Source organism: Triticum aestivum, chromosome 1B, assembly GCF_018294505.1.
Source record: "Triticum aestivum cultivar Chinese Spring chromosome 1B, IWGSC CS RefSeq v2.1, whole genome shotgun sequence".
Taxonomy (NCBI): Eukaryota; Viridiplantae; Streptophyta; class Magnoliopsida; order Poales; family Poaceae; genus Triticum; species Triticum aestivum.
Window position 1 is genome coordinate 681,748,902 of NC_057795.1, and position 18,570 is coordinate 681,767,471.

At 44.0% G+C, this 18,570-nt stretch overlaps 1 protein-coding gene across 21 annotated transcripts; it reads right to left on the reverse strand.

Annotated features, from left to right (window-relative positions):
* Positions 1-4,260: 4,260 nt before the first annotated feature.
* Positions 4,261-16,111, reverse strand: LOC123148803 (uncharacterized). Of its 21 annotated transcripts, none has more exons than XR_006474198.1 (8): positions 15,462-16,101; positions 14,680-15,228; positions 13,996-14,119; positions 7,106-7,168; positions 5,454-5,501; positions 4,791-4,850; positions 4,609-4,696; positions 4,261-4,522 (listed from the first exon to the last, which is right to left on the reverse strand). XR_006474198.1 is itself a non-coding variant. In XM_044568309.1 (7 exons), exons 3-7 carry the CDS (start codon positions 14,699-14,701, stop codon positions 4,408-4,410), a joined length of 372 nt encoding a protein of 123 aa, XP_044424244.1. In that variant the 5' UTR covers positions 14,702-14,756; positions 15,045-15,228; positions 15,462-16,107; the 3' UTR covers positions 4,261-4,407. The 21 variants fall into 21 exon arrangements, 8 of the variants coding, with proteins under 8 accessions (XP_044424244.1, XP_044424253.1, XP_044424237.1 ...); XR_006474197.1 differs by having other exon boundaries at positions 4,606-4,696; positions 15,462-16,100; XR_006474182.1 differs by lacking the exon at positions 4,791-4,850 and having other exon boundaries at positions 15,462-16,099.
* Positions 16,112-18,570: the final 2,459 nt, after the last annotated feature.

The following is an 18,570-nucleotide window of genomic DNA, read 5'->3' on the forward strand; positions in this document are numbered from 1 at the left end:
ATAGATGCAACATCTTTTTCTATAATATGAAAAACGGGTTTTCTATTTTACAAAATAAAATAGTTGTGTTAGTTTCACTTTTATTTTTATTATCTATGTTTCTTTCATCAGAGATAAAAAGTGACGGGTTCCGACATACACACTGATGTAACGATGACTGACCTGACTGGAACACTACGAGAAGAGGTGCATATAGCTAATCTTTGTATGTATGTTATACATGATAATACAAAAGGTGTATTCTTTATGTATTTTTTTCAGAATATAGGAGACATAGATATGGAATTTGGAGATGCACAAAAAAAATCCATCGACAAGGGTTCCGAAGCGACGTCACTAAAATGGGGCTTCATCGAATTTTTTACAACATAATGACGTGGAAGCGGTGATATCTCATAAAAAATCAAAAAAGGATGCAAATTAAATGTTACCGCGCAAGGTATTTTTTTCAATGTTGTTATCGATCTTTCCTTCGTCATATTGCCTAATTCACTCGATTTTGTATCATGCCAACAGACTATGTTTGTACACATTGTTAATTTTCCATTTTGTGATCACTTTACATTACAAATGAAGTGAACTTGAATTATAATGCACTTGTGACCATGTTACATTGTCTCTATATATGGTCTCTACTGTGAAATTTAGCATGCATTATCTTTACATAACTTTAGAAAAATATTTCAGAAGCCCGGGGCAACGCACGGGCATTCTACTAGTACGGAGAGAAGTTTTGGGTTGTCGAAGTGCAGATAGTGAAATAAACATGTACATTTTTGGATTTCATCAAGTTTAGATAAAGAACCACGAGGTTTTAGATATGTCCTATGACAAAAGTTTCATCAGATTTGCATATGGTTGCAAGTTAAAAAGGGGACACGTATCTATGCAACACAAGCATGGCTTCACCAACATAGGCATAAATATTTGCATATGTTGTCGCGCCCGTTCTCCCATGCTCCTCATTTTCTGAGGCCCTTCGTTAATAGAAGCTCTTATATGAGTCACACAAATTGCACTAATGCAATCTTTGAGATGCAAATAAGCCCTTCAATCTACCTTAATGATATCATGCACAAGGTGGAAGTTTGGGTCTTGTGGTTTAAGGTAGTGAGATGCCATGTTGACCACACATTGTAGAATCTCATGGAATTTACAATCGACTGTATCCGCTGAATGTTTGAAGCGGTTTTGAGTTCTCCTATTTGATTCGCAACCTCCCAATGTCCACAAGAACATAGCAAGAGACTCGTAAGTGCTAACAAAGCTTGTCTCTTTTAGACCATAATTACATACCAACAAGTCATGAAGATCAAAGAACACACTTGCCGAAATTCTCAATATTGTGTAGGTCTCTCCCAGTGTGGCAATAGTCTCTTGAAGCCATCCAATTCCACTCAAATGGATTTCCTTGGCTCGTCGTTCATCACCCAACTTTCACAATACTTGCCAAATATGATTGTCATACCCGAACAAAGCATGTCCATATTACGTTGTTGATGCATAATCAAATTCCTCATTGTTTCATAACTATTGTCATCATCATGACAACCCATAAGTATAGGGGATCACAACAGTTTTCGAGGATAGAGTATTCAACCCAAATTTGTTGATTCGACACAAGAGGGCCAAATAATATTTGGAAGTATTAGAAGTTGAATTGTCAATTCAGTCATACCTGGAGAACTAAATATCTATAGCAAAGTGATCAGTAGCACAATAGTATTATAGTTTGATAGTAGCAGTAGTAACGGTAACGGTAATAGTAGCAATTTTGTAGCAATTGTAACAACAGCAACAGTAGTAGTAACGAAAGTAACTTAGCAAAAACCAATATGTGAAAGTAACATCAATGGACTGGTGTGGCGATGTGGCGGGGGTCAATTGATCGATCGACCTGACGTCGCCCTCGGCTTCCTTCCACGACTCAGGCGCCACACCAGTCTGGTGGCGTGGACGCGAGCCGTGCCTGGGATGCGGCTTCAAATAAGGGGGTTGCAGTTATCAGATAAGGAGGAGGCCTAGAGTGCACGACAGCTACACTTTTATTTTCTTCATTTTTCTTTTGATTTGAGGAGCTTTACTTGGTTTGTAGTAGAAGGACCGTTTCGCAACTCCTTCCGGCGAGCCCGATCCGGTGTGAGCGTTTGTACACGAAGTAGTTGATCATGCAAAATACAGAAAGTAGATGAACACATAGACATAAAGGGGAGCTTTTTTCTTTATTATATAGTAATTATTGAATTGTGTACAATAATTGCTCCTCATATGAATATATAAGGGTCAAGTATAAGTACACACTTAACATAAAGAGTGGAATAGGGAGGGCTAGGCGGGGCGCCCACGCCATACCTCTAATGGGCCTGGTTTCCCAACACTATCTTTTAGGTACTTAGCCGTTTATCCATGTCTCAAAACTCCTAAAACCTCTGGTAAAATATATAAAGAAAGAGTGTGTAGTATACATTGTTGTATTGCACGAATTGCCTCGTCAAAAATCTCGTATGAGAAACATCAGAAAAACTATCTCAAGAAAAAAAAATAGTACAATTTACTCAACCATCAAGTTGAGTACTCGTTCATCGGGATCGAGATTATAACGATGAGTTTGTGAAGTTTCTTTCCGTGAACCTTGCATCTCCCTAAGTCTTATCATGTCGATTCCACACACATATCTCTCGAAGGATTATGTATGTAATGATTTAGTGAACAAATTGGCAAGATTTTCACAAGAGTCTGGCCCATCCGGAAGCTCGTTGGCTTCCCAAGCTAGCCAGCTTCACGAGGGAGCCAGAAGCGTGGTAGCTCCGGCTGCATGGGCTGGCAGCCCAGGAAAGCGGCCTGAAGCCCATTTGAGTGGCCCAAATCTGTGGGGAAGGCGGGATGGGCTGGAAAGAGAGCTGCATGCCAGATTCCAAAGCTCTTATATTTTTTCTGTGTAATTTTCTATGATTCTGGTTGTATATAGCATTATACAGAGAGCTGTTTTGGGTTGTCCAAGTGCAAATAGTGAAAGAAACATGTATATTTTTGAATTTCATCAAGTTTAGATGAAGAATAACAAGGTTTAAGATATGTCCTACGAGAAAAGCTTCATCAAATTATCATATGTTTGCAAATCAAAAATGGGACACATATATATGCAACACAAGCATGACTTCACCAAAACATGCATAAATATTTGCATATGTTGTCGCGCCTGTTCTCCCAATGTACCTCATTTTATGAGGCCCTTAGGGAATAGAAGCTTTTAGATGAGTCCCATCAATTGCACCAATGCAATCTTTGAGATGTGGATAAGCCCTTCTATTTGTCTTAATGATATCATGCACAAGGTGGAAGTTTGGGTCTTGTGGCTTAAGGTAGTGAGATGCCACGTTGACCACACAATGTAGAACGTCATGGAATTTGCGATTGAGGGTATCCGCTGAGTGTCGAGGGAGAGTTCCGTCAGCACGACGGCGTGGTGAAGATGATGATGTTCTACCATCGCAAGGCTTCGCCTAAGCACCGCTACAATATTATCGAGGAGGACTATGGTGGAGGGGGGCACCGCACACGGCTAAGAGATCAATGATCTGTTGTTGTTGTCTCTAGGGTGCCCCCCTGCCCCGTATATGAAGGAGCAAGGGGGGAGGTGCGGCCGGCCAGGAGGAGGCGTGCCAGGAGGAGTCCTACTCCCACCGGGAGTAGGACTCCCTCCCTTCCTTGTTGGATTAGGAGAAGGGGGGAAAGAGGAGGAGAGAGAGGAAGGAAAGGGGGCGCCGCCCCCCTCTCCTTGTCCTATTCAGACTAGGGGGAGGAGCATGCAGCCCTGCCCTGGCCTCCTCTCCTCTTCTCCACTAAGGCCCACTATGGCCCATTAAGCCCCCGGGGGGTTCCCGTAACCCCTCGGCACTCCGGTAAAATCCCGATTTCACCCGGAACACTTCCAATATCTAAATATAGGCTTCCAATATATCAATCTTCATGTCTCGACCATTTCGAGACTCCTCGTCATGTTTGTGATCACATCCGGGACTCCGAACAATCTTAGGTACATGAAAACTCATGAACTCATAATATAACCGTCATTGAAACTTTAAGCGTGCGAGGCCTGTTTCTTCAAACTTTGCCCCCCGTGCCGGCGCGGCTGCCAGCGAGACACGGGTGCCGGCGAGGCTTCCAGCGATCCACGGGTGCCGGCGCGGCTGCGAGCGAGACACGGGTCCCGGCGCGGCTGCGAGCGAGACACAGGTTAGTAACCTGTACACAGTTCGCTTCTGGTTAAACTAATTCAAATCCTATCTTTCGAGTGGGGCAGTCAAGGCCTGATTCTCCACGCTTCCAGGTTTGCATTCGGATCATGTGGATTTGAACTGTTTCTTCAAAGTTTGCCGTCGGATCAGGTGTGCGAGGCCTGTTTCTTCAAACTTTGCCCCCCGTGCCGGCGCGGCTGCCAGCGAGACACGGGTGCCGGCGAGGCTTCCAGCGATCCACGGGTGCCGGCGCGGCTGCGAGCGAGACACGGGTCCCGGCGCGGCTGCGAGCGAGACACAGGTTAGTAACCTGTACACAGTTCGCTTCTGGTTAAACTAATGCGGGAAGAGACTGGGTTAACTATACAACTGTTCGATTGGTGGTGTGACATAGCCCCAACTGTTCGTCCGATTCGTACATGATCCTGACTGTTCTTGTGTGCTAGCGAGGCATATACCTGTTCAAAGTATTAGATTAAACTGCTTTAAGTATACAACCAATGCATAGCAAGGCTTGACATATGTATACATTCAAACCTTTTGAAAACTTACTGCTTCTCGAGAGGTATCCTAACCCCGGCTATAATTTTTCTGACGTTCTACCGAAGTAACCTGTACCAAGAACATGGCTAAGGAGGATAATTTGATATATACATGATTTCTATTCAACAAGCAACGCTATCAGAATAAATGCAGCACGAATATGATTGTGCGGTTTCAGATTAGCTCCATAGTGTTCCTTTTTTTAATTATCAAGAGCTTGTTGAAATAACTGTGGTACATAATATATGGAATCCAGTATGCACTTATATGCACTTAGTTGACTATCTTTAGTTTCTATATATACTGATGGAACTATCTTCAGTTTGTATATATACTTGTCACAAATCAGTACTTGGCACAAACCTATCTCGGTGGCGTATGAGAAACAAGATTTGTGTCCGAGAAAAAAATACTACAAATGGAGGATGAGATGATGCTGCCAGGCCAAAGCAACATTTTCATGTTGTCCCCTGACTCTATGCTTTTCTGTGTGGTTTCATCTACTCTCCTTTTTATTTATTTTTTTTGCTTTTCTTAATCTCGACCAGCCTAGGAAGAAGAAAACTTGAACCAAAGTAGTTAATCCATTGCACAACTCAATGCATTTCAACTTGTTCTGTTGCTTCCACCAAAATCATGCAGATATAAAGATAATACAAGAAGGTTAGTTACCTTCCTTTGTGCAGGACAAGAACTCTACCCGCTGCCATTTTACGGAACCTGTAGCAAGCAATGCATTACATGACAATGTTGGTTATTGGGCACAAAAACTGAAGAGAAGCATTATTGTACCAAACATGCCAAGAACTTACTTTACTTCTGTTCAATGTAGATTAAAGTGCGTTAAATATAGTATACGGTACTTATTGGTCTGCTTTGCCAATGACAATTGTCTATGACAGTGATGTCCTCAAACGACTTGACCCCGTTTGGTTCTCGTTGGGAAAGGGTGAATCTTGCTAAGCAACACCGACAACGACAAATGGAGGCGACAACTGGGCTCCGACAACCTCTTGGTGATATCACCAATGTTGATAGACTCCCCAAAGAGGGTCCAGGTATATTTAATTGATAATTGATTAGTATTTGGTGATTGTTAAATTACTAACCTAAACAATCCCTTTCGCAAGCTATTGGAGCTGGCCCACAACCATCGAGCGGCTTGTTTATTCATGAAGCAGATGTCCCGTCTCCCTCGACCATAGAACTTCCGAAAGGGAGTCCAGGTATAACTCATCAGCAATATTTAAATGCCTTCGATATTGGTGATTACTAATTTGAACAATCCCTTTCGCAAGCCGTTGCATCTGACCCACGACCATCGAGCAGCCTGATTATACATGAAGCACCAATCCCCTCTGCGTCAACCATAGAAAACCATAAAGGTAGTCCAGGTATAGCTTCCGAACTCACACCTCCTTCCAATTTCTAAATATAATGAAGCGGTAAATTTAATCCATCAGAGGGGATTGTTGCGAATCATCTGCTTTGGTATATAATTAATATATCGCAACCTTGATGGTGCATGATTTTATCCATAAATATTATTACTGTTCAAAATCAGATGCTAACTTGTGTATACCTACAACAACAGATGGACCTACGAGGGGCCGTGCTGGCCAACGTAAAGGGACCTTATCAAAGGAGGAAAGGGATGTCATCAACGCACGGAGAAGAGCAACTTATAAGAAGAAAAAAGAAGAGCAAGGGTACCAAGAACAAAAGGATAAGTTTAACACAAAGAGACGAGAATCTTATCAGAAGAAGAAACAGCAGGAAGACCGACAGCGACAGATGGATGCGACAAATGGCCTCCGACACGCTCTTGGTGAAGACACCAATGTTAATATACACCCCAAAGAGGGTCCATGTATATGGAATTTGTGTAATGTTTTTAGTAATTCACCTTCAATGTTGTTTCTTACTAATTAACAAAGTCCCTTTCGCAAGACAACCGATCTGACCCACAACCATCAAGCGGACTATTTATTCGCGAAGCACCAACCCCATCGCCCTCAACCATTGAACTACCCAAAGGGAGTCTAGGTATAACTCTGAGACAATCTTTAAATGCCTTTCATATTGAATTTTTACTAATTTGAACAATCCCTTTCGCAAGCCATTGCAGCTGACCCACAACGATTGGGAGGCCTGATTATACATGAAACAACAATCCCCTCTGCGTCAACCATAGAACTCCCCATAGGTAGTCCAGGTATTACTTTCGAACTCACACCTCCTTTGATTTTCTACAAACATCGAAACAGAAATAAGTACAAAGTTGAGTCACTTATTTTGGGACGGAGGGAGTATCACTGTTGTACCTCCAGTCAACCATGAGAGCTTTGAACTTGATTGTTCTGGTTCGGATGCTAATGTGTATAGACCTACAACAATAGGTCCAGCTATAAGGGGCTGTGAGGGCCAACGTAACGGGACATTATCAACGGAAAAAAATGATGTCATAAACGCACGGAGACGAGCAACTTATAAAAAGAAAATAGAAGAGGAAGGGTACCAAGAACAAAAGGATAAGTTAAACACACAAAGACGAGCAGCTTACGAGATGAAGACACCAAAGGACACAAACACATTAGATATTATAAATTCAAAGAGGCGAGCCGCTTACGAGAAGAAGAAGGAACAAATAAACACGCAAAGACGGGAAACGGCTCAGAAACATCGAGATAGCTTAACACCAGAGCAAAAAGGGGAGATTAGTGCTCAGCGCCGACAGCGAGAGAAAGCTATCCGGAACACCCCGTGTGCTGAATCCATCGCGATGCCTCGTCCTGATTTAGCAAGCTCAGCTACGGCGAGCACATGCGGTTACACCTTCAAATCTTACGGTATTCCTCGCCTGTGTGCTCCACATCTTATGTTCGTATGCATTAAACAAATATTTACTTGCTCCGTATCGATGCAGCCGCCTACTGTACCAGTACGCTGGACGATAGTAACCTCATGTTGGATCCTGGGCAACAATCCCATGGTGAACAAATTGATCATGCTCCTGCTGTCACCAAGAGCCCCGCATACATTCGAAACACCGAAACCGATGGTACTTATCCCATCATGAACCAGCTTTCATTTTGTAAACATTCAACAGTTGTTTACGACAACTCAAAAATGTTGTAGGTGCCTACCTAAGTAGAACCTTCGGTGACGGGGCTGTAGATGACGACCCAATCAAAATCGATGATCACCTGAAAAGTGTCGACCAGCTAACCAGTGATCCGATAACAATAGCGGATAACAGAGCGGACGAGCAGAATCATGAGTCCAGAGCTCGGCATAGGACAAGAGAGCGAGCTTGCAAGGGAAGTATGGCGGCGAAGAAGCGTCAGGAGAAAATTGGCAAGCAAAAAACATCACAGAAGGTACCACGTGGTGAGAGGAATGCTCTACTAGATCGGCGTAATGAAAGGTTTGCATGTAGGGTGAAGACCCCAACCGTCAGGTCCATCTCCATACCGGAAATGAGCTCAAGTGGACAACCTACCGTAGTGGAAGCACACGGTGCCTCGACCTCATCTAGCACACCGGAGTACACGATCAGAAGTGAAGGTAACACTCCCATCCTTACTCTCCTTGCGACCCTTGAGACTGAACCCTCATTTATTGGTTTCGCACCTGAGCAGACGACATGGATGCTTACCTTAGTCGTCTCATGAATGATAATGTCAACCCTGACAGCCTCTTTGACGATGAGTATTACCTGTTTGCTGGTGAAGGTATGTACACCCACTTGAGCAACATCCACCCGTCGGGAATATCACACTAATTTTAAACATTGTTTGCAGGCTCAGATGCTGATGACATGGAGCACGACGAATTGGAAGACTCAAGTCAAAATACCTATGTCGACCATGATCCATTGGACTATGTCTACTCAAACCTCCCAGACCACACACACATACTGAAGCACGCCGCAAATTGCGATCAGTGCAAGGCCAAGAAGTTTGTGTCCGAGGCCCCGGGATTCTGCTGTCGCAGTGGGCAGATCCAACTGAAGCAACCGGAGCCCATCCCGGAGCTAATGAGGCTTTGGTCTAGCATGGATGCGGACTCAAGGCATTTTCGGGAGAACATACGGTTCTTCAATGGCCACTTCTCCTTCACAACCCTCGGAGTCAGCCTTGATGAAAGCTACACAAACATGAAGTCTGGGGTGTACACGTTCCGAGCGCATGGCACCATCTACCACAACGTTCATTCCTTCGGGCCAACGTCACGTCCAGATCATCTATAGTTGTACTTCTACGACGACGACCCAGGCCTAACCCATCGCAAGGCTGCCACCGAGCAATTAGACCAAGATATCGTCAGAAAGTTAGTGAACATACTCAGGGAAAACCCGTACTCCCAGCAGTTTAGGAGTTTGGGTGCGCACAGGGACAACCTCGACGATTACATGATAGACCTCAACACTGACCAGAGACTAGACCAACGGAAGTATAATAGACCTCTATCATCTGAGGTTGCTGCGATTTGGGTGGAGGGCACTGACCTAGCGAAGAGGTTCGATCGTAGGATTACACTTTGCGGGAATGACAACCAGAGGCACAGTATACATGTGACGGCTGGCTCGTATGACCCGCTCTCTTACCCACTCTTCTACCCAAGGGGGGAGCTCGGTTGGCACCTGAAACTTCCTAAACGTGATGTCCCTTGGCCGGTTGTGCAACAACCAAGAGGTAAACGTGATGATGATGATGATGATGAGGATGCAGGTAAGCCTTATTCGTATTCTGTCGTTTAGATGAATTGTATACTTCTCATATGAATTCTAATGTCTGCGTTACTCACCCATGTGCAGAGGGGAATAGCAGGTTGTGCGTCTCGGTGAGAGACTACTACTGTTACATGCTCCAGACACGACCTGGGATATTCAATCCCATACTCTGTGGAGCACGATTGCTCCAGCAATGGGGGGTGGACATGTACATCAAGATTGAGAGTTGTAGGTTGAAATGGTACAGAAAGAACCAGACAAAGATCCGTGCCGACCTGTATAAAGGAGTTGTTGATGCAATTACATCCGGGGAAACCCGGGCAAGCGCTATTGGAGTAAGGATAGTGCTCCCTAGAACGTACCCAGGTGGCGACCGCGACATGAAGCGGAGGCATATGGATGCCATGGCAATTTTCCATACCTACGGGAAGCCTGACATCTTCTTGACCATGACCTGCAACCCTAACTGGGAAGAGATAACCAATGAGTTGTTTCCTGGTCAGACAGCGCAAGACCGACCTGATCTTGTGGCTCGTGTGTTCCATGGCAAGCTAGAGGCTATGAAAGAGATGTTGTTCAAGAAGAATATCTTGGGTGTTGTTGTCGCACATGTATACGTAGTCGAGTTCCAGAAGAGGGGCCTCCCCCACGCACACTTTTTGTTGATCATGGATTCTGCCTATAAGCTTGTTGTTCCGGAGCAGTATGACCGACTCATTTCTGCCGAGCTCCCAGACAAGCAGAAGTATCCTGAACTCTACGCCTTGGTGGTGAAACATATGATGCACGGACCATGCGGTGCTCTCAACCCCAACAATGTGTGCATGCAACAGAACGAGTGTAAGTGCAGATACCCGCGGCCGTTCAATGAAAACACGGCACAGGGCAAGGACTCATACCCAGTTTATCGTCGTCGAGATAATGGTCGGCAGGCTAAGGTCCGGGGTAAAATGTTGGACAATAGATGGGTTGTGCCGTATAACCCTTACCTTCTGCGGATGTTCAATTGCCACATCAACGTTGATGTTTGCTCCAGCATAAAGGCCGTCAAATACCTTTACAAGTACATATACAAGGGCCATCATAGGGCTTCTTTCAACATCGACCAGCCCGATGCCAATGGTAACATTGATGAGATCAAAAGATACGTAGACGCGAGGTGGGTTACTCCTCCAGAGGCGATGTGGAGGATATTTGGCTTTCCCTTGTGTGCCAATGACCCGTCTGTCCTACAGTTGCCTCTTCATCTCCCGAATATGCATAGGGTGGCATTCAATGAGCAAGCTCACTTGACCGACGTAGTCGCCTCTGAGAATGCTTCCAAATCCATGTTGACAGAGTATTTCAAAGCTAACCAAAACCATCCATGGGCTAGGAATATATTGTACAAGGATTTTCCTGGAAGGTTCACATGGCAGAAGGGTAAGAAGTATTGGAAAGAGCGGTTGGAGCGTTATCAGATAGGTCGAATTGTGTCTGCCAATCCTGCCAAGGGGGAGCGATTCTATCTGCGTGTGCTGCTAAACCATGTTGCTGGCAAGACATCCTATGAGGACCTGCTCACCGTGGACGGTAGGCTATGCGGGAGCTTTAGAGAGGTTGCCGAAAGGTTGGGACTCATCGAGGCAGATAACACGCTCGACGACTGTCTTACCGAGGCAGAGTAGTGGGCGATGCCATGTTCGCTCAGGAGGCTCTTCGCAACAATTTTGGTGCACTGTGAGCCAGGCGACGTGCGTGGTTTATGGGATAGGCACTTCGAGTCTATGTCTGATGACTATCGGCGATCACACACGTGCCCGATTAGGGTGGAACAGATGGTGTTGCTTGACATTAGGGGTATGTTGCAGTCCATGGGCAAAGACATAGCTGATTTCATTCTTCCATGCATTGACGATGCTTTCGACCCAACCGAGGGCGAGGCCAGAGAAGTGATCGAGGAATCCAACGTCGATTTTGACATCAACGACACTAAATTGGCTTCGTCGCTAAACTTGGAGCAGAGGGCTGCATACGACGAGATACTAGCTTCTGTTGAATGCGGTGATGGGGGTGTGTTCTTTGTTGATGGCCCGGGAGGTACAGGGAAGACCTTCCTGTACAGGGCGCTGTTCGCCAAGGTTCGAAGCGAGGGAAACATCGCTATCGCTACTGCAACGTCAGGCGTCGCCGCTTCTATCATGCCTGGAGGCAGGACTGCCCACTCGAGGTTCAAGATCCCGTTGAGCTGCGACGATGGCACCTCATGCACCTTCACGAAGCAGAGTGGTACCGCCAAGCTACTGAGGATGGCCTCATTGATACTATGGGACGAGGCCACCATGACTAAGCGACAGGCAGTCGAGGCACTGGACAACAGCATGCGCGACATCATGGGAAGACGAGACCGACCCTTTGGAGGAAAAACTGTTGTGTTTGGCGGGGACTTCAGGCAGGTGCTTCCCGTCGTCAGGAGGGGGTCCCGGGGTCAGATAATCGATGCAACCCTCCGAAGTTCACACCTCTGGAAGGGTATGCGCCAGCTAAGGCTCGTCACCAACATGAGGGCTCATAATGACACCTGGTTTGCCGATTACTTGCTAAGGGTAGGCAATGGCACTGAGGAAGTTGACGATCAAGGAAACATACGACTCCCTGAAGATATTTGTGTGCCGTCTATAGGTGAGGGTGACGACCTGGAGAAGCTGATTGACCATGTGTTTCCGAGACTAGATGACAACCAGTCCGATCCGAATTACATGACTTCACGCGCAATCCTCTCCACCACGAACGACAACGTCGACAAGATAAACATACGCATGGTAGACCGTTTTCGGGGAGAAGAAGTAATATACCATAGCTTTGATAGTGCAGAAGACGACCCGTATGGCTACTACGCTCCCGAGTTCCTAAATGGATTGACTCCCAACGGTCTGCCTCCGCATGCACTCAAACTGAAGCTCAACTGCCCTGTCATACTTCTGAGGAACATTGATCCGGCTAATGGTCTGTGTAACGGGACGAGGCTTGTGGTGCGAGGTTTCGAGAGGAACGCCATTGATGCAGAAATCGTGATCGGACAACACGCAGGTAGGAGGGTATTCCTACCTCGAATACCCCTATGCCCGTCTGACAATGACATGTTTCCATTCAAGTTCAAGAGGAAGCAATTTCCTGTAAGGCTTAGCTTTGCTATGACGATTAACAAGGCTCAAGGCCAGACGATTCCGATTGTTGGCGTGTACCTACCTAATCCGGTGTTCTCTCATGGTCAACTCTATGTCGCATTGTCTCGAGCCACCGCAAAGAGAAATATAAAGATCCTCATTGAGAAGGAGAAGGAGAAGGAGAATGCCAAGAAGCAAAGCCGTAAATCTAAGAAGCGAAAAAGACCTGCCTTGTCCTTACAGGCCTCGATGAAGAACATCGTCTATAAGGAAGTCCTTACAGGCTGAAGTCCGCTCTTAAATATGTGAGAGGATTTACTCTTATGCTACAAGTAATTTGGTGCTCTTTGGTGTCTTTGTACATATCTATATCTTTCAATGTTTGCAATTGAACTTTATTATGTTTATAGTACAAGGCAAGTATTAATAATATTGCCTCGGATTTGTGACTTTGCAAGTTGCCAAATTTTGCTGTATGTGATATTATTTTTCGTTTTGCTGGTTTGCTTATGTATATTATTCTTTTGTTGTTTTGTAATCAATCATCTACTACATCTAAACTCGGCTTTGTTTTTCTGCACAAATATTGCACACTGCCTTGGTCACTTCGTTCTTGTAAAACTAGACTCCACTCAAGTGTTCTACATTAGAGAAATATTTATGATGCGGCCCCAATGCAGACTGTATGTTTACTTATTGTCGTGATCTTTGTACGTTGATGCCTACACCCTACAGCCTGAGCCACTTGACGACCAATCTGTAATTCGATGTTAAAAATATAGATGCAGATACGTTAATTATAATGTGGCGTCGAATTCCATGATAATTCATACCTGAAATAAAATTGTAATTTATTTGATATCTTACTATCGTATCCGCATCGAGCACAACCGAGCGCATCTATTTCCGGTGAGGCCAACTATCCAGAATCCTCCCGCATCTTAAATCCATTGACGCTTTTCTGTTATAGGTTTTGTTCTATGTAGATACCGAAATTAGCACCGCTAAACTTTTAATCTGTAAATACCACTATAGAGTACTTTGGCCTGTAATTAGCAAGTCTTCCTTCGTTGCCGCGCAAGTACTTCTCTTGCATTCCCTGAGATATAAAGTATATACTATCTCTACTTCCTAATCAGTTTGAAAGATTAATTCAAACTATGCATGCTCCTAATAAGGAGAAGGTCTTTATTATCTTGCATGTACTTTCACCAGAATGATTATTTTCGTTATACCTCACTGACTAATGATGTCAGGCTTTACTTCGTCGGAAATCAGCACATGCCAGCTAGCGAATATTCAACATAAAAATATGATGGTTATAGGCACATACCTTTCATTGCCTTTAATCTTCAAGTTCTCCTCGATCTGCTCTCTACCCATGTTCGCACATGATCCAAATTTCTCTTTCATGCTCATGAGTTTCTGATAACACGCTGATTTACTTTTATGTGTTCCTGAATAGAGTAACCAAATTAAGTGAAAATCGGTTTTCTTCTTGACTACGTAAAGTAGAAGACGGTACCAGCATTTTCCGACAAAGAGGGAGGGGGAGGAAAGAATTTATTATTAAGCTACTCTAAGGGAGTCACATCTTTTAGATTCATCTTTACATGCAAGGAGAAAACTGTGATAATGCAGCCATAGAGGAACAAATCCAAAATACACAAAACAAATACATTGTAGCTATCATGAGTTTTGTTGTTGGGGTCAGGCAATTGAAGATTGTGGTCATAAATGCAGTAAAGCATGCCTCTACTTATGAGAGAACAACCAAAATTACAATAAACTCCACACTGATTATAAGTATAGTGTTCGTACAAAATGCTAAAAAGGAAAATAGGTCTTCATAAATTGAAGATAGTTCAGCCACATCAGATTCAGCACTACACATAACTCGCGTACATATATGCATTGTTAAATACACTGCTAATCACATCAATACGAAAATTTCCTTTCGAGGTCTTGCAGCTCTTTGGAAATAAAACAAAAGCGACCAAAGGGCAGCTTCAAATACCTTGCCTGCGGAGACCGTGCATGTCCAGCAATGAACCTCACCAGGACTCAATCATTTGGCATGAACAGATTGCTGGGCTGCAGCACACAACAAGAAGAACCAGTTCAACACGGAGTTAATTTGAAAAAACCAATGTCCAAGACAGTTTGTAGTTAACATAAATTAACATTATTGTTTCAGTTAACAACAAAAATTAACATTATTGTTTCAGTTAACAACTCCTTTCTTGCACGGACATGTATTATGTGATCAAGCAGTAAAAAGCATTTAAGGGATTATCTAAGTACAAAATTTAGAGAGAAAAACAAAACTTTCAGACCATGAACCACCGATCTTCGCAAAATAAGTTGTCTGAGGTTACTTATCTGCCTAAGAGAGCGTGTACTACACGTCGATGATGCCCATTTGCTCTATAGGATCCTGCACAATTTACAGATGTTTTTCCACTATCATGCGCCCATGGACGATGCACCTTTAGAAGTGTTTGGCATATTATGCATCTCCGAAAATATTGTAATCAGACCCCATGCATGGAACAGCTTGTTCTGCCTGATATATGTGTGCAACATGTCAGATGCAAATAATTCGATCAACTAATTATTTAGTCTAACCAGCATTGTGCTAAGCAATCAATCAATCAATTTATATACTGGTTCATATGCCAACACATCTACAAACATCCCTGGTAAATACTGGAGCCAACACCTCCACAAACCCGTGTGAGCTGCAACCTCCACACACAGAATTGCATGCTATTGATTGAAGAGGAAGAGTAGCTATACCTGGTACGGCTCTATGGACTGTTCTCATCCGCGTCGACCTCATCCGAAGCCTCGACGGCCACATGTCTGTGAAGCCGGTGTACACCATCCTGCTCATGTCGCTAGCACGGCAGGCTTGACAAAGGGGGCGGGTGTCGATTTGGGGAGAGGAGGACTCGGCCACGAGGCGGCAGAGGCACAGGAAGGACCCGTCGCCGCTGGCGGCGGCGAGGACAAGTTGAGCACTGCCAAGCGCGGCCGCGAGATTGGCGAGGTCGGCGCGAGCAGGGCAGTCGGCGAACACGGCATGGGCAGGGAGGCGGCGAGGTGCTTCCGAGGAGAGCGAGTGGCGGTCGAGGATGCCGAGGATCAGGGCGAGGCGGAGGCTGCGGCTAGCGGCGGGAGAAGACTGTCCTTCCACCGCCGGTGGTGGCGACCTTTGTGTGATGTTGGTCGCCGGTTGTGTGCGCATCTAGCCGCCGTCGGATGAGTGGAGGGGAGCTGGGGAGGGGATGAGAGGAGGCGGCGGTGCGAGACGAGGTCGCCGGCTGTGGGGGCGAGAGCGGAGGGCGTGGAATGGGTGACTCGCCGAGATCTGGCATCGTGAGTGGACTGGGAGTCTGGGAGTGGAGAGAGTGAGGGGATCAGGGGAGGGAGACAGGTGCTGGTTGGGCTTGGGTCGTGCGGGGAAGGATAGATTGGGTGCTGTTTTTTTTTTTGGTTTTTTAGGGGGTAGATTGGGTGCTGGTTGGGCCGTGTTGGTAGCTGATTTGGGCATACAAAAACATATATATTAAAGTGTATACATATATTAATTAAACATGAAGCATACAAAAAAATATTTTTTATACTTATTAGATATATTGAAAGTATGACACAAAAAACGCAATTTTGAGAGAAGAAACCGAATATACTTGGTTTGTGTTGGATTGCTTGCATGATTTTATCTTTTGTCGGACGATTTTCCTTAGCCTATATAAATAAATTAAAATGATTGAAGAAATTTCAGATGACTGCTTATTTATATAAGAACATTATAGTTGGTTATTTTCTCCGAGATAGATGCAACATCTTTTTCTATAATATGAAAAACGGGTTTTCTATTTTACAAAATAAAATAGTTGTGTTAGTTTCACTTTTATTTTTATTATCTATGTTTCTTTCATCAGAGATAAAAAGTGACGGGTTCCGACATACACACTGATGTAACGATGACTGACCTGACTGGAACACTACGAGAAGAGGTGCATATAGCTAATCTTTGTATGTATGTTATACATGATAATACAAAAGGTGTATTCTTTATGTATTTTTTTCAGAATATAGGAGACATAGATATGGAATTTGGAGATGCACAAAAAAAATCCATCGACAAGGGTTCCGAAGCGACGTCACTAAAATGGGGCTTCATCGAATTTTTTACAACATAATGACGTGGAAGCGGTGATATCTCATAAAAAATCAAAAAAGGATGCAAATTAAATGTTACCGCGCAAGGTATTTTTTTCAATGTTGTTATCGATCTTTCCTTCGTCATATTGCCTAATTCACTCGATTTTGTATCATGCCAACAGACTATGTTTGTACACATTGTTAATTTTCCATTTTGTGATCACTTTACATTACAAATGAAGTGAACTTGAATTATAATGCACTTGTGACCATGTTACATTGTCTCTATATATGGTCTCTACTGTGAAATTTAGCATGCATTATCTTTACATAACTTTAGAAAAATATTTCAGAAGCCCGGGGCAACGCACGGGCATTCTACTAGTACGGAGAGAAGTTTTGGGTTGTCGAAGTGCAGATAGTGAAATAAACATGTACATTTTTGGATTTCATCAAGTTTAGATAAAGAACCACGAGGTTTTAGATATGTCCTATGACAAAAGTTTCATCAGATTTGCATATGGTTGCAAGTTAAAAAGGGGACACGTATCTATGCAACACAAGCATGGCTTCACCAACATAGGCATAAATATTTGCATATGTTGTCGCGCCCGTTCTCCCATGCTCCTCATTTTCTGAGGCCCTTCGTTAATAGAAGCTCTTATATGAGTCACACAAATTGCACTAATGCAATCTTTGAGATGCAAATAAGCCCTTCAATCTACCTTAATGATATCATGCACAAGGTGGAAGTTTGGGTCTTGTGGTTTAAGGTAGTGAGATGCCATGTTGACCACACATTGTAGAATCTCATGGAATTTACAATCGACTGTATCCGCTGAATGTTTGAAGCGGTTTTGAGTTCTCCTATTTGATTCGCAACCTCCCAATGTCCACAAGAACATAGCAAGAGACTCGTAAGTGCTAACAAAGCTTGTCTCTTTTAGACCATAATTACATACCAACAAGTCATGAAGATCAAAGAACACACTTGCCGAAATTCTCAATATTGTGTAGGTCTCTCCCAGTGTGGCAATAGTCTCTTGAAGCCATCCAATTCCACTCAAATGGATTTCCTTGGCTCGTCGTTCATCACCCAACTTTCACAATACTTGCCAAATATGATTGTCATACCCGAACAAAGCATGTCCATATTACGTTGTTGATGCATAATCAAATTCCTCATTGTTTCATAACTATTGTCATCATCATGACAACCCATAAGTATAGGGGATCACAACAGTTTTCGAGGATAGAGTATTCAACCCAAATTTGTTGATTCGACACAAGAGGGCCAAATAATATTTGGAAGTATTAGAAGTTGAATTGTCAATTCAGTCATACCTGGAGAACTAAATATCTATAGCAAAGTGATCAGTAGCACAATAGTATTATAGTTTGATAGTAGCAGTAGTAACGGTAACGGTAATAGTAGCAATTTTGTAGCAATTGTAACAACAGCAACAGTAGTAGTAACGAAAGTAACTTAGCAAAAACCAATATGTGAAAGTAACATCAATGGACTGGTGTGGCGATGTGGCGGGGGTCAATTGATCGATCGACCTGACGTCGCCCTCGGCTTCCTTCCACGACTCAGGCGCCACACCAGTCTGGTGGCGTGGACGCGAGCCGTGCCTGGGATGCGGCTTCAAATAAGGGGGTTGCAGTTATCAGATAAGGAGGAGGCCTAGAGTGCACGACAGCTACACTTTTATTTTCTTCATTTTTCTTTTGATTT